The sequence below is a fragment of the Musa acuminata genome, unplaced genomic scaffold, assembly GCF_036884655.1.
Source record: "Musa acuminata AAA Group cultivar baxijiao unplaced genomic scaffold, Cavendish_Baxijiao_AAA HiC_scaffold_1123, whole genome shotgun sequence".
Taxonomy (NCBI): Eukaryota; Viridiplantae; Streptophyta; class Magnoliopsida; order Zingiberales; family Musaceae; genus Musa; species Musa acuminata.
Window position 1 is genome coordinate 50,180 of NW_027021336.1, and position 14,179 is coordinate 64,358.

Here is a 14,179-nt window from a genome sequence, read left to right on the forward strand (position 1 = left end):
TATAACATCACAGATAATCTCAACAAGAACAGTGTGAATACATAAACATCATCAAACGTAGAAATAGTCAAAGAAGTGGTGCTATACATGCGATTGGACTTTTGGGGAATTATCCATTTTGGACATATGAGTGTACCATACGATTTTACTTTTTAGAGTACATTAACTCTAAAAAGAATTTTTAAGGGTAAAGAAGATTCAATGGATTTATGAGTCCCTACTCCTTAATTAATATAAGACTAAATGATCTTATTATATAGCTATAACAAGACTTACTCTTCGCTAACTATATTATAATAGCTCGCTCGAGGGCTATCACTTTTGGTTTTGATCAAATTATTGAAGGTCACTGTAAAGTCAGATAGTATGATAGAACATTTTGATTCTTACAATTGAATTATATTTGTTTCTCATCTTGGATTATTAGTTCATGGAGCCTTAACCTTATAGCAGCACAAATAATCTCAACAAGAACAGTGTGAATACATAAACATCATCAAACGTAAAAATAGTCAAAGAAGTGGTGCTATACATGCGATTGAACTTTTCGGGACTTCTTTTCGTGGACCTTAACATCCCTATCTGTTTCAACAAATCCCACAGCAATTATGGACCTCAAGAAGTAACACCCGTTTGTTTGATTTGGGTAGTTCATGATTTTTCTGAAGCCTCCTGTATTGGGTGTCGATCAATTCAAACTTGGAAGTTTCATTAAAAAAAAGTGTAGCTTTCAGAGGCAACATAAGAGAGTAGATGAACTGTAGCTTTCAGATGCCACATCTGTTTCATTCCTTATGCCAGCCTGATGTCAGTCAAAGCATTGTTTAGGAGAAGGCTGTGTGGGGAAGTGTTGAGTTGATTCACTCGGGTGTTACAGATCTGGTTGAAACATGGAATCAGCAAGATAACATGGAACAGATGCTAAATGCCAACAAGTCACAGCAATCTGCTCCCGTTCCCACCAAATCTGCCATGTTTGTTGCTGTTCTTCGTCTCTCTTCTGCTTTCCTACAGTTAAATCACAACTGTTGTGCATTCTTAGGGGGTGCCATTCACTAGGTTTGCAAAATGGATTCATTTGATTGTCCAGCAAAAGTTTCAACTTCCTTTATCTACTGCATCTCGTCTTATCCTCCTCCATGTTTTCATCCCATTGAGAGAGAGAGAGAGAGAGAGAGAGAGAGAGAGAGTTTCCATCACAAATTCAGCACAATCATTTTCACCTTTTTCCATTTACTTCCACCATGTTATGTGAAATAAAAAAAAAAAGAGAATGAAAACGACCAAACCTTTTTCTTTTAGACCATTTCTTATGGATGAAGCAAAATTTGTCTTTCATGTTGAACTGAATCATAGAAATAACAATTGATTTTAACTTACATGCTTTTTGATACATTAACACTGGCAATCTGGATCGAGGATTGATTTAGAGAACAGACTGGCACCTCTTCATCCTTTTTATGATTGTTTCGTCCTGCGGTTAACATAAACCTACCAACGAAAACGTGATCGTATTTTGAACAAAGTTTTATAGCTTTCGTTTCATTTCTGTACATTTTATTTCTTGTATAGTTTAATGTTAAAGATTGCTATGAGCGCAGAAAAGTAAAAAATTGATGTTCACATTTTTTTACTCTCTTAGCGGCTATTTGTAGCACTTCCGGGCTTCATCACGAGGAGAAGACTCTCATAGATTGCACCATCGGCAGCGGTATGGCGATCGATCCCTACCTCGTGGCCGCCACCGCGCTCTGCCTCCTCGTCCACCTCCTCCTCCACCGCTTCCTCCGCAAGTCGCCTTCCCGCTTCCCCTACCCGCCGGGCCCCCGGGGGCTCCCCATCCTCGGCTCGCTTCTCCTCGTCGGGGCCAGCGCGCACTCCAGCCTCGCCCGCCTCGCCGAGCGCTACGGCCCCATCATGTTCCTCCGGCTGGGCTCTCATGGCTGCGTCGTGGCCTCCAACGCCGACGCTGCACGCGCCTTCCTCAAGACCGTCGACGCCCAGTTCGCCAACCGCCCCGACCCCATCAGCGCCCGCGACGTCAGCTACCAGCGCCAGAACCTGGTGATGGCCGACTACACCCCGACGTGGAAGCTCCTCCGCAAGATGTGCAGCCTGCACCTCCTCGGCGGCAAGGCCTTCGCCGACTGGGCCCCCGTCCGCCGGGATGAGTTCCGGCGCATGGCCCGCTCCCTGCACGGCCTGGCCGAGGCCGGCGAGCCGGTGGAGCTGATGGACGTGCTGGTGTGCACGCTGGCCAACGTCGTCGGGTTGATCTTGGTGAGCAGGCGGGTGTTCGACGCCCACGGGGAGGAGTCCAACAAGTTCAAGGACATATTGGTGGACATGCTGACCGGCGGCGCGCAGTTCAACATCGGCGACTTCTTCCCGTCGATCGCGTGGATGGACCTGCAGGGGATACAGAAGAAGATGTTGAGCGTGCACTTGAGGTTCGACGCCATGGTGACGAAGCTGTTCGAGGAGCACGAGGCGGCCAAGGGGGAGCGGCAGGGGAGGATGGACTTCATCGACAAGGTCATGGCGAACAAGGTGACGGAGGACGGGGAGACCATCTCGGAAGTCAACGTTAAAGCACTCATCTTCGTAAGTTTTCCGATGGGAATCATATCTTCAAATTACTGCTTTGTTACCTTCAATAACAGTTTCCCAGGGTCAACGGTATTATCCATTGTTTGTCGAGTTCATAACAACATGATCACCACTAGATTCCGGCCTCCTCCTATATCAGCCCACAGCTCACACCCCCTCTTAACCTAACCCTAATTAAGATTAGGGGGGTGTGGTGACTGAGTTTTAGAGGCAGATTAAGGCTATAAAAAGGCAGCAACAAGACAGATCTTTGGAGCCACGAGACAACGCAGAGAGACTGTTCACAATCATCTAGCAGTGTTCTCATCTCAGGTTAGATCAAATCTACAGTAGACTCTTGCTGTGATTACTTGGGGAGGTTTTAGATATTGTGGGCAGTGACGTGATCCTTGTATCCCAGTTATTCTCTTGTGGTTGTTGCTTGGGTTTTGGGCAAGAGATTGAGATTTGTATATTCATTATTCTCATAGTGGATTATCTCTAGTTTGCCCCGTGGTTTTTACCCTTCACATTGAAGGGGTTTTCCACGTATATCTTGGTGTTCTGTTTGATTGTGTTTCCATTTTATTCCGCTGCGTATTTTGGTCTTCTAGTATTTGTTCCTATACAAAGATTATTCCTCTTTTTATCCCCATCAACTAGTATCAGAGCGGGGTTTTGGTGATTTAATTTTTGTATTTGAACATGGAGGCCAGTAATATTTCTCGCATGATTAGTTTGAATGGAAATAATTGGATGATATGGAAACCAAGAATGGAAGATCTCTTGTATTGCAAAGATTTGTATGAACCTTTGCAAGGGGATAGTGCAAAACCTACAACTATGATAGATGATGAGTGGAAGAGGTTAGATCGAAAAACAATTGGGTTTATTAGACAGTGGCTTGATGATAGTGTCTTTCACCATGTTTCTACTGAAATTTCTGCATATTCTCTTTGGAAAAAATTGGAAAGTCTCTATGAGAGAAAAACAGCTGGCAACAAAGCTTTTTTGATCAGAAAACTTGTGAACCTAAAATATAGAGAGGGTGCTTCTATTGCTGAGCATTTGAATGAAATGCAGAGTATTATTAACCAGTTATCCTCTATGAAAATGTCTCTTGATGATGAGTTGCAGGCATTGTTACTTCTCAGTTCATTACCAGAAAGTTGGGAGACACTGGTGGTTTCCCTCAGTAATTCTGCGCCAGATGGTATTGTCACTATGAGTCAAGTAACAAGTAGTTTGTTGAATGAGGAGTTGAGAAGAAAGAGTTCAGCAACATCTCAGAATGATTTACAGTCACTTATCTCAGAGAACAGAGGAAGGTCAAAGTCCAGAAGCAGTTCACGTATGGGTAGGAGCAAGTCAAGATCAAGAAAAGATATTGTTTGCTATAACTGTGGTGAGAAAGGACATTACAAGAATCAATGTAAGCAACCTAAGAAGAACAAGAAAAAGGGAAAAGAAGTGGAGTCTACAGAGTCAAAGGATAATACTACAGCTACAGTGCAGGGTGGTGATTATTTGATTTTGTCTCCTTCTGATGATATTTTTTCTTGTGTGTGTCAGGATCTTGAGTGGGTGATTGACACAGGTGCTTCTTATCATGCTACACCACGGAGGGAGTTTTTTGCTACATACAGGTCTGGAAACTTTGGTGTTGTCAAGATGGGCAACTATGGCACAGCAGACATCATTGGCATGGGTGATATCCATTTAAAGACCAACCTTGGCTGCAAGTTGGTACTTAAGGATGTGAGACATGTGGTTGACTTGAGGCTGAATTTAATTTCAGTTGGAAGACTAGATGATGAAGACTATGAAAGCAGATTTCACAGAGGGCAATGGAAACTCAGTAAGGGTTCTCTTGTTATAGCTAATGGAAAGAAATGTCATACTTTGTACAGGTTGCAGGCTAAAGCTTATGGTGAGCAGTTAAATGCTACAGAGAAAGACTTCAGTATGGAGTTGGGGCATAGGCGATTAGGACACATGAGCGAGAAGGGGCTGCAAACTCTTTCCAAGAGAGAGGTATTACCAGATCTCAGAGGTATACATCTGAACCCTTGTATTGATTGTTTAGCTGGTAAACAACATAGAGTTTCATTTGCTAGTGCTGCTTTGTCTAGAAAAATGCATGCCTTAGACCGTGTTTATACAGATGTATGTGGTCCTTTGAGGACAAAAACTCCTGGTGGATCTGTTGATGTTCTTGGTATAAGTGGTGCACTTTATTTTGTCACTTTTATAGATGATTTTTCTAGGAAAGTTTGGGCCTATGCTTTGAAGACCAAAGATCAGGTTATTAATGTCTTTAAAGAGTTTCATGCCAGGGTTGAAAGGGAGACAGAAAGAAAATTGAAATGCATAAGATCAGATAATGGTGGTGAGTATACAGGATTGTTTAATGACTATTGCAGGTCACATGGAATCCAACATGAGATGACAGTTCCTGGTACACCTCAGCATAATGCAATTGCAGAGAGGATGAACCGCACCATCATGGAAAAGATCAGATGTATGCTTTCACAGGCCAAGCTACCCAAAAGGTTTTGGGATGAGGCTTTGAGGACTGTAGTTGATGTGATCAACTTATCACCATGTACAACCCTAGATGGTGATGTTGCAGAGCATGTATGGTCAGGGAAAGATGTTTCCTACAGGCATTTGAAAGTGTTTGGTTGTCGTGCATTTGCACATGTTCCAGATAATGAGAGGTCCAAGCTGGATGGTAAGTCTAAAGAATGTATTTTTCTTGGTTACTCACATGATTAGTTTGGTTACAGGCTTTGGGATCCAGAAAAGCAGAAGGTGTTCAGGAGTAGAGATGTGATCTTCTTTGAGGATCAAACCTTTGAGGATTTGAAGAAGAAGGCACCAGCCAAGACTTCTGCAGAAGGATTAGCAGATTGTGACCCAGTTACTCCTCCAGTATATCAGGGTGATGGGGGAGATATGCAGGAAGATGGTGTAGAACCTGATATTGATCTACCTGTAGGACATGTTGAGCAAGAAGAAGTAGGAGAGCAAGTTCCCGCAGAACCTCAGTTGAGAAGATCTTCTAGACAACGTCAACCTTCCAGAAGATACTCTATAGATGAGTATGTGATGCTTACTGATGCAGGTGAACCAGAGAGTTACCAGGAAGCAGTTGAGAGTGAGCAGAAAGAGAAGTGGTTAGCTGCTATGCAGGAAGAGATGGATGCTCTTCAGAAGAACCACACTTATGATTTGGTGCTGCTACCAAATGGAATGAAGGCCTTGAAGAACAAGTGGGTTTTTAGGTTGAAGACTCAAGAATATTGTTCTCAACCAAAGTACAAAGCTAGATTGGTTGTGAAAGGCTTTGGTCAAAAGAAAGGTATTGACTTTGAAGAGATTTTTTCTCCTGTTGTTAAAATGTCTTCTATTCGTGTTGCTTTAGGTATTGCTGCTAGCCAGGACTTGGAGGTTGAGCAGTTAGATGTGAAGACAGCTTTCCTTCATGGTGATTTGGAGGAGGAAATTTATATGGAGCAACCAGAAGGCTTCAAAGTCAAAGGTAAAGATAATTTTGTCTGCAAGTTGAAGAAGAGCTTGTATGGGCTAAAACAAGCTCCAAGACAGTGGTACAGAAAGTTTGATTCATTTATGACAGAAAATGGATACAAAAGAATGGCTTCAGATCATTGTGTGTACATCAAATGGTTTGGTGAGGATTTTATTATTCTCTTACTTTATGTTGATGACATGCTTATTCTTGGGAAAGATATGTCTAAAATTGACAGGTTGAAGAAGGAACTGAGTGAGTCTTTTGCAATGAAGGACATGGGGCCAGCAAAGCAAATACTGGGCATGCAGATTTCTCGTGACAGGAAAAACAAGAAGATTTGGTTGTCACAGGAGAAATACATCGAGAAGGTATTGGAAAGATTCAGTATGAGCAATGCTAAGCCAGTTGGTTCTCCTCTTGCAGGTCACTTCAAGTTGTGCTCAGAACAGAGTCCGTCAAGTGATGAGGAGAAGGAGAAAATGCAAAAGGTTCCTTATGCTTCAGCAGTTGGAAGTTTAATGTATGCAATGGTATGTACGAGGCCGGACATCACATATGTAGTGGGTGTTACTAGCAGATTTCTTGCAAATCCAGGCAAAGAGCACTGGGCAGCGGTGAAGTGGATTTTTAGATATCTCAGAGGGAGCTCTAAGGTTTGTTTAAGCTTTGGAGGTGGACCACCTGTGTTGACAGGTTACACAGATGCAGATATGGCCAGAGATATAGATACGAGGAAGTCTACTTCAGGTTATGTACTTACTTTTGCAGGGGGAGCTGTGTCATGGCAATCCAGGTTACAAAGGTGTATTGCTCTCTCCACCACAGAAGCAGAATATATTGCTGCTATAGAGGTATGCAAAGAAATGTTATGGATGAAAGAATTCTTACAAGAATTGGGGCTGAAACAAGAAAATTATGTGGTGCATTGTGACAGCCAAAGTGCCATCCATTTGTGTAAGAACCCAATGTTTCATTCCAAGTCAAAGCATATAGATGTCAGATACCACTGGATTCGAAATGTATTTGAAGAGAAGCAGTTGCAGCTTCAGAAAATTCATACAGATGACAACGGAGCAGACATGTTAACGAAGACCTTACCAAAAGAAAGACAGGAGATATGCCGACAGTTGGTCGGCATGGCTTCACATTGAGGAGTCATGGGATAGCCTCTCTTATGGGCTGAAGGGGGAGGTTGTTGGGCTGATGGCCCATATTCAGCCCATGTGGGCTTTATAAGCCCACAGCCCACACCCTCTCTTAACCTAACCCTAATTAAGATTAGGGGGTGTGGTGGCTGCGTTTTAGAGGCAGATTAAGGCTATAAAAAGGCAGCAACAAGGCAGATCTTTGAGGCCACGGGATTCCAAAGAGAAGAAGGAGATCAAGGCAGAAAAGGAAGAGAAAGAAAGGGAAGAAGACAAGGACAACGCAGAGAGACTGTTCACAATCATCTAGCAGTGTTCTCATCTCAGGTTAGATCAAATCTACAGTAGACTCTTGCTGTGATTACTTGGGGAGGTTTTAGATATTGTGGGCAGTGACGTGATTCTTGTATCCCAGTTATTCTCTTGTGGTTGTTGCTAGGGTTTTGGGCAAGAGATTGAGATTTGTATATTCATTATTCTCATAGTGGATTATCTCTAGTTTGCCCCGTGGTTTTTACCCTTCACATTGAAGGGGTTTTCCACGTATATCTTGGTGTTCTGTTTGATTGTGTTTCCATTTTATTCCGCTGCGTATTTTGGTCTTCTAGTATTTGTTCCTATACAAAAGTTATTCCTCTTTTTATCCTCGTCACCACGCTCGTTCTTTGGGCTTTCTGGGACACTTATCGGCTGTGTCTCGTCGTATACACATCAAGAATGAAGATGGTAGTGGCTTGTCAACGCCGTAATGAAGTGTTTGATACGACTTTTGTCTTGTTCAATACTTAGCCTATTAATGAAGTCAGGCTCTTCTGCGTACACTTGTCCCGGCAAGATTGAGCAAAACGAGCAGAAAGTAAGGGAGTGATTTAGCCAATGACTTAGTTTTCAATACGATGTTGGCGGCAGGGTAGATAGATATGATAAGATTGACAGCTTGGATCATATGGGTGTCTGTTTTGAGGCTCTCTTGATTCCATTCCATGTAATGCATTTCTCTGAGTTGATCTGACTCGAACAGTGTGCATAACAAGCTGTGTTGATGCAGGACCTGTTCACGGCCGGCACCGATACCTCCGCCATCATCGTCGAGTGGGCCATGGCGGAAATGCTCAAGAACCCGGCGATCCTCAGCCGCGCGCAGGCGGAGTTGGACGATGTGGTCGGCCGCGACCGCCTGCTGGAGGAAACCGACCTGCCGAAGCTCGCATACCTGCAGGCGGTATGCAAGGAGGCGATGCGGCTGCACCCGTCCACCCCTCTCAGCCTCCCCCACTTCTCCCACGAGGACTGCGAGGTGAACGGCTACTACATCCCCAAGAACACCCGGCTCCTCGTCAACATCTGGGCCATCGGGCGGGACCCGGAGGTGTGGGAGGAGCCGCTGGTGTTCGACCCCGACCGCTTCATCACAGGCAAGGGCGCGAGGTACGATCCGCAGGGGAACGACTTCGAGTTCATCCCCTTCGGGGCCGGGAGAAGGGTGTGCGCGGGGAAGCTGGTGGGCATGGTGTTCGTCCAGTACCTGTTGGGCATGCTAGTGCACGCTTTCGACTGGAGCCTTCCCGACGGCGAGGAGCTCAACATGGACGAGAAGTTTGGCCTGGCTCTTCCCAAGGCTGTGCCTCTCAAAGTTTTTCTGCGCCCGCGCCTGTCGCCGGCGGCCTACGCCTGATCTCCCTCCCTCTCTATCTATCTATCTATCTATCTCTCGCTCTCTCAGCTCAGAAATTGAAAGGTAGCTAGCTGTACAAGAACGTAGCTTCTCTACCTGTGATACGATTGCCGGCAAAACTATTGTCGATATGTGTAGCTACATCAAAAGACTGAGACTGGGATGGCTTGAAGAACCATAGAATATGAATGAATACACCTGCATCGTTACACGACAGAAGTTGGCAGCTAGACATGCTTTGATGACAATCATCTTGTTGTTGTTGTTATAGATCAAGATGGACTGAGGCCTGAACAGGATTGGCCAGTTTCAGTCCCAGAATTGACCACTGGCTGCATTGGCTTTTGGCATATGCTTGAGAACATTAGGATTACTGGCGACTTGATCATCGTTCTTAAAAAATTAATTGAAAATATCACTTGTGTTACAATATATTAATAAAGATCTCAAAATAGATATTCTAATGTCATCTTAAACATCATAAATCCAACATATGCTTCAGCAATCATTCTTCAAGAAAGAGGGAGAACTTCTTAAACCCAAAAAGGGGGAGGGAGAGAGAGAGAGAGAGTTAGTTGAGTGAATTGGTTTTGATGAACACTAAGTAGGTAGAAATAAAACTAAAATTAAGACCATAATCAATTATTTCGATTCCAATTCAAACTGATAAATTTAAAAATAAATAAATAAATAAATAGTCAACATTAAAATCGATCGATCCTTTGGTCCCAACGTTGATCATCGGATCGAGGGTAACAAATAACCAATTTTCCCGATCAAACATCAATCAAGAGTATTTTGATTATTTTGTAATTTAAATTATGAAGAAAAGATAAATTTATCCTTTCCAATAGCTAAATATCAACTAGTTTAAGGGTATTTAAAAAAATCTCAAAATATCTATAAATCATAATACTCTGAGCTCTCTGATTCATTAATCAATCATAATACTCTGATAAGCTCTCTAATTACAAGAGCATTCTCTCCCTCTCCTAATTAATATCTCACAAGACACAAACGTTGGTAGCTAAACAAGCTTTGGTGATTGTTGCTGTAGATTAAGATGGGCTGAGGCCTGAACACTGCATTCGAGTTGTGACAGTCTCGCCCCAGAGTTGGCCACCGGCTGAATCTTAAATCTGATGCTTTAGGATCACTGGACTTGTTCATCATTTTTAAAGATTGAATTGGGGATCACAAATCCTACAAGTTTAAGGAGTTAGGAAATGACTTAATAAGCAAATCCGTTTAGGCTTGATATGATCGATATAAGATTTGAGAACTCATGACATATTTTAATATTATCTTAAAGATCATAAATGCTTTAACAATCCATAGATAACTTTTTCAACCCCAAAAAAGTTGGGTTTGATGAACACTATGCAAACTGAACACAAGACATGGGATATTAAGATGCAGCATATTACCGCTTGAACAAGGATGCATGCATATAGGAATGACTGGTTCAGTGCTTGAAAGTATAAAAGCAACAGCACTTCAAAATAAAAAGGATCAGAGACTGTCTGTCTCTGATAGAAGTGGATGGTTCCAACAATTAATTGCCTCTCTTTAAACGACAGAAGCAAAACAGTCTCTTCTTCCCCTGCGATTTGATCCAAAAACTAAATACTCTTTTGTTACATATCACAGAAGAAGAAGATGGTGTGAGAGTCAGCTGTGACTTATGCCCTTATTGCAGCGATAGAGGTCAGATGTGACCAAGCCACAATCTGGAGGATTAGCTCGGAGAACAAAGCAGCAAAAAAGAAAGAAAGACGCCATGGTCCACATCCCGTGAGGATAAGATGACGAGTGGGAATTGTAAGGATCAGTGAGGGAATACAATTGGCTCTTTCATCTGCTCGTCATGTATTCCTTTCAGAAATATATTATTGTAGCATTTTCTCGTACACAAGCCTCACCATGAACTGTTGTGGTCGCCATTTGTTTGCTTCTGTTTTTCTTGATTGCTTCGCTGCAAGGGCAAGTCTCCTGTCAGCATATGAACTCTGCTCTCTCAATTCCGTCCTTACTCTCGCTTCGTGCCAAAGCCGTCATCTCTGAGTTCACATCCTTGTTTGGCCTCGAAAGCACTCATGGGACGTCGAGAACACGACAATATCATGCAAGATAGCAACAGTCACCCAAGTTTCTCGATTATTTCTCCCAGGTTGGTGATGGATCATCTTCCTGCATCAACCTGCAACTAAATTGCAAACAAATCGTTGTCTTATTTTTTTTTTTATATATATATATATATATATATATATATATATGTGAAACTCAAATAATAATTTATTACTCTTCTAGATATTTGTTACTGTTAAAATGGACATCAATCCACATCTTGAAATCGATTGATTTGATCACTAATTTGAAACATATTAAGTTAACAAATCAAATGATCTTTCAGAAGTATTTGAGCTGACGACTTCTTCAGAGCTTAGTTTTTTTTTATCACGTATTTTCTTATAAGGATTTGATGGGTGCATTAATTTTAATTTTAATTTAAATATTTTGACTGATGATTTATACCAAATAAAATTATCTCATTAGATCAAATCGTAATATTAGATCTCGACTAAAGCTTAATACATTCATCAAATATAAATATTCTGTTTTAGATATCATGCTTATATAGTATCATATCATCATATGAAATGAAGCCACATAATCATTTGGTTAAGTGGACTATCAATGGCCAATTGGATACCATGTATAAACATAATTGGTTGCTTAGAGTCTTAATTATTAGCCACATGTCGAGTTTTATTAAAAATTACAATCCTTTTTTAATCTTGTTTATATTCATAGAAAAACCACTTTTAATCGAAATTTAGGTCAAAATGTTCGATACAAATGAAAATAATAGAGAGAAAATGTGTAAAACATAAATGAGGATCAAGATTTTACTACATTGTAAGGTTTAAAAGAAAATTCCCCTTTATTTTGTGTTTTTCGACAATCATTTGCAGAAAAAAAATCCCTACTCAATACATCAGAAATGCTTTATGGTCTCCCAACCGCAGGCACAAAGCGCCCACAAGAAAAGCTCAAGTCCATACCAATGAATGAAGTGGGACATGCAATGCATGTAATCTCATTTCATCTATATGACACTGCACAACGAAAAGCTCCCCTATCTTTCATTTAGGTATGCACATGTGATATCTCAATGTAGTTGAAGCCCAACTTTGATTCTTGAATTCACTGCAACTACATGCTTGTCATTGTCGTGCATTGTAGCTCTGTTGATTTTTCTTGCACAACTTCGAGGATAAGGGGAAGAGAATAGTAGATAAAATTAGGAGTTTTTCCAATCCAATCCATAGTATTTTTGGATTGATTCAATAGTATCTATTTATATTGTCTAAAAGATAGGTAAATTATAATATTTTTAAAGCAATTAAAAAATCTACCATATCCCAAATAAATCTTTTTATCCTAATCTATTCATTTAAATCAAAATCTTTATTTTTTTTCTTTATCTAATCTATATTGTTTGAATTAATCTTAATACACTTCCTTAATTCAAATAGTTGTAATTTGAAGTTGTCTATAAAATATTTTTTTTTTACCAAAACTTTTGTAAAGATATCGGCAAACTGGTCTTTAGTGTTGCATATATCATTTTTGCATCTTTAATATTTTTTAAAATATTTAATGGTTGCTTATTTTTATTTTCCTTAGAAGATTTGTTAAAACCATTGTTGGCTTTTGATACTTGAGATTTCTATTGCCATTTTGAATATTCATCATGGAAACTTTCTTCAAAGTTATCATCCTTATCTTCATCAGTATTGGTACTCTCCTTTTTTATAGTCTTTATAATATGTTTACTAGTGGTAGATGAAATACAATCTAAAATTTTTGCTTCTTGTATTGTGGCTCCCCATCGCTCTCATCAAAACTTTCATCAACTTTAGTCTTATTTTGATAAATTTATCATATGAGATAATTTATATAGACCAACAAAAATTCAGATAATCATAGCCTTTGTACCAGCATGTAAAGAGAAATCCGAAAACAATAAAGGAAACATTTTATTTTTTGTCATTCTCACAGTTGCTATTAATTTTTTAATTTTTTTTATCATAAATCAAGTATTTTGTATCATTAGAAATAGTATAATATCCTTTTCTCATAAGTTATCCTATATTGATAAGATTTTATTTTAAATTAAGAATAAATATCACATCATCAATATTTTTTTTTTTATCAAATTTAGTGTTCACAATAATTATTTCTTTTTCTTCTACTTTATTGTCATTTCCGATCTTATTGTCATTTCCGATCTAATTAAGAATAAATATCACATCATCAACCTTATTGTCATTTCCGATCTTGTACTATAGATTTGATTGAATCACCTAGCATTTGGAATAAATTTTTATCCCCTATGATACGATTACTACATCCACTATTTAAAAACCAAATAGATCTAGAATATTCTTTATTAGATACTATAAAAAAAAAATTTTTTATCTCATTTTTCATCATTATTTTTCTTATGATATTTGTTTAATTTTAATTCTAACAATCTTTTTCAAGATGATCATAGTAAGAGCTGAGAGAAACATTTGGATTTTTATTTTTGTACCAACAATTTTTTTTAAAATGTCTAATATTTTTGTAACAAAAATATTGATGAGTTTCTTTATTACCTTCATTTTCGATCATGACCTCTACTATTTTGATCTCTCCCATTCGATTTCTGAATTTTTCTTTTAATCCTTCATCTTACCTATTTTGATTATGTTATGAAGTTTCTTTTGAAGATCTATTTACCTTTTGTTTATGAACTAAAAGGGAGCCCATTAATTTATCAATAGATAATATATTTGTATCTTTAGCTTCTTCGGTAGAAATCATATCAAATTTTGGAGATAAACTCCGTAAAACCTTTTTTACTATAGTTTGATTTGTTAGATTTTCATCGTAAGATCTTATCGGTTCACAAGAAAAGATACTTTGGAAAAGAAATCAATAATAGATTCATAATCTTTCACCATAAGAGCTTCGAATTCAAACTAAAAAATTTGAAGTTTTAAAATTTTTTACTTTATCTGTGCCTCTAAACATATTTTTTAATATTTTTTTAAGCTTCTATTAATATTGATGCCATCATGATTCAAAAAAATACAGAATCATCTATTGCTTGTTGTAGCATATAGAGGGCTCTTATATCTTTTTGTATATTCTCATTCATCTGATTTCTTTGATCTTTAGTAATAT

At 39.4% G+C, this 14,179-nt stretch overlaps 1 protein-coding gene across 2 annotated transcripts; it reads left to right on the forward strand.

Annotated features, from left to right (window-relative positions):
* Positions 1-1,490: 1,490 nt before the first annotated feature.
* LOC135666722 (flavonoid 3',5'-hydroxylase 1-like) lies at positions 1,491-9,163 on the forward strand. Of its 2 annotated transcripts, XM_065178343.1 has the most exons (3): positions 1,491-2,604; positions 4,162-4,642; positions 8,318-9,163. In XM_065178343.1, the coding sequence occupies exons 1-3, from the start codon at positions 1,714-1,716 to the stop codon at positions 9,013-9,015; spliced, it is 2,070 nt and encodes a 689-aa protein (XP_065034415.1). In that variant the 5' UTR covers positions 1,491-1,713; the 3' UTR covers positions 9,016-9,163. The 2 variants fall into 2 exon arrangements, with proteins under 2 accessions (XP_065034415.1, XP_065034416.1); XM_065178344.1 differs by lacking the exon at positions 4,162-4,642 and having other exon boundaries at positions 1,516-2,604.
* Positions 9,164-14,179: the final 5,016 nt, after the last annotated feature.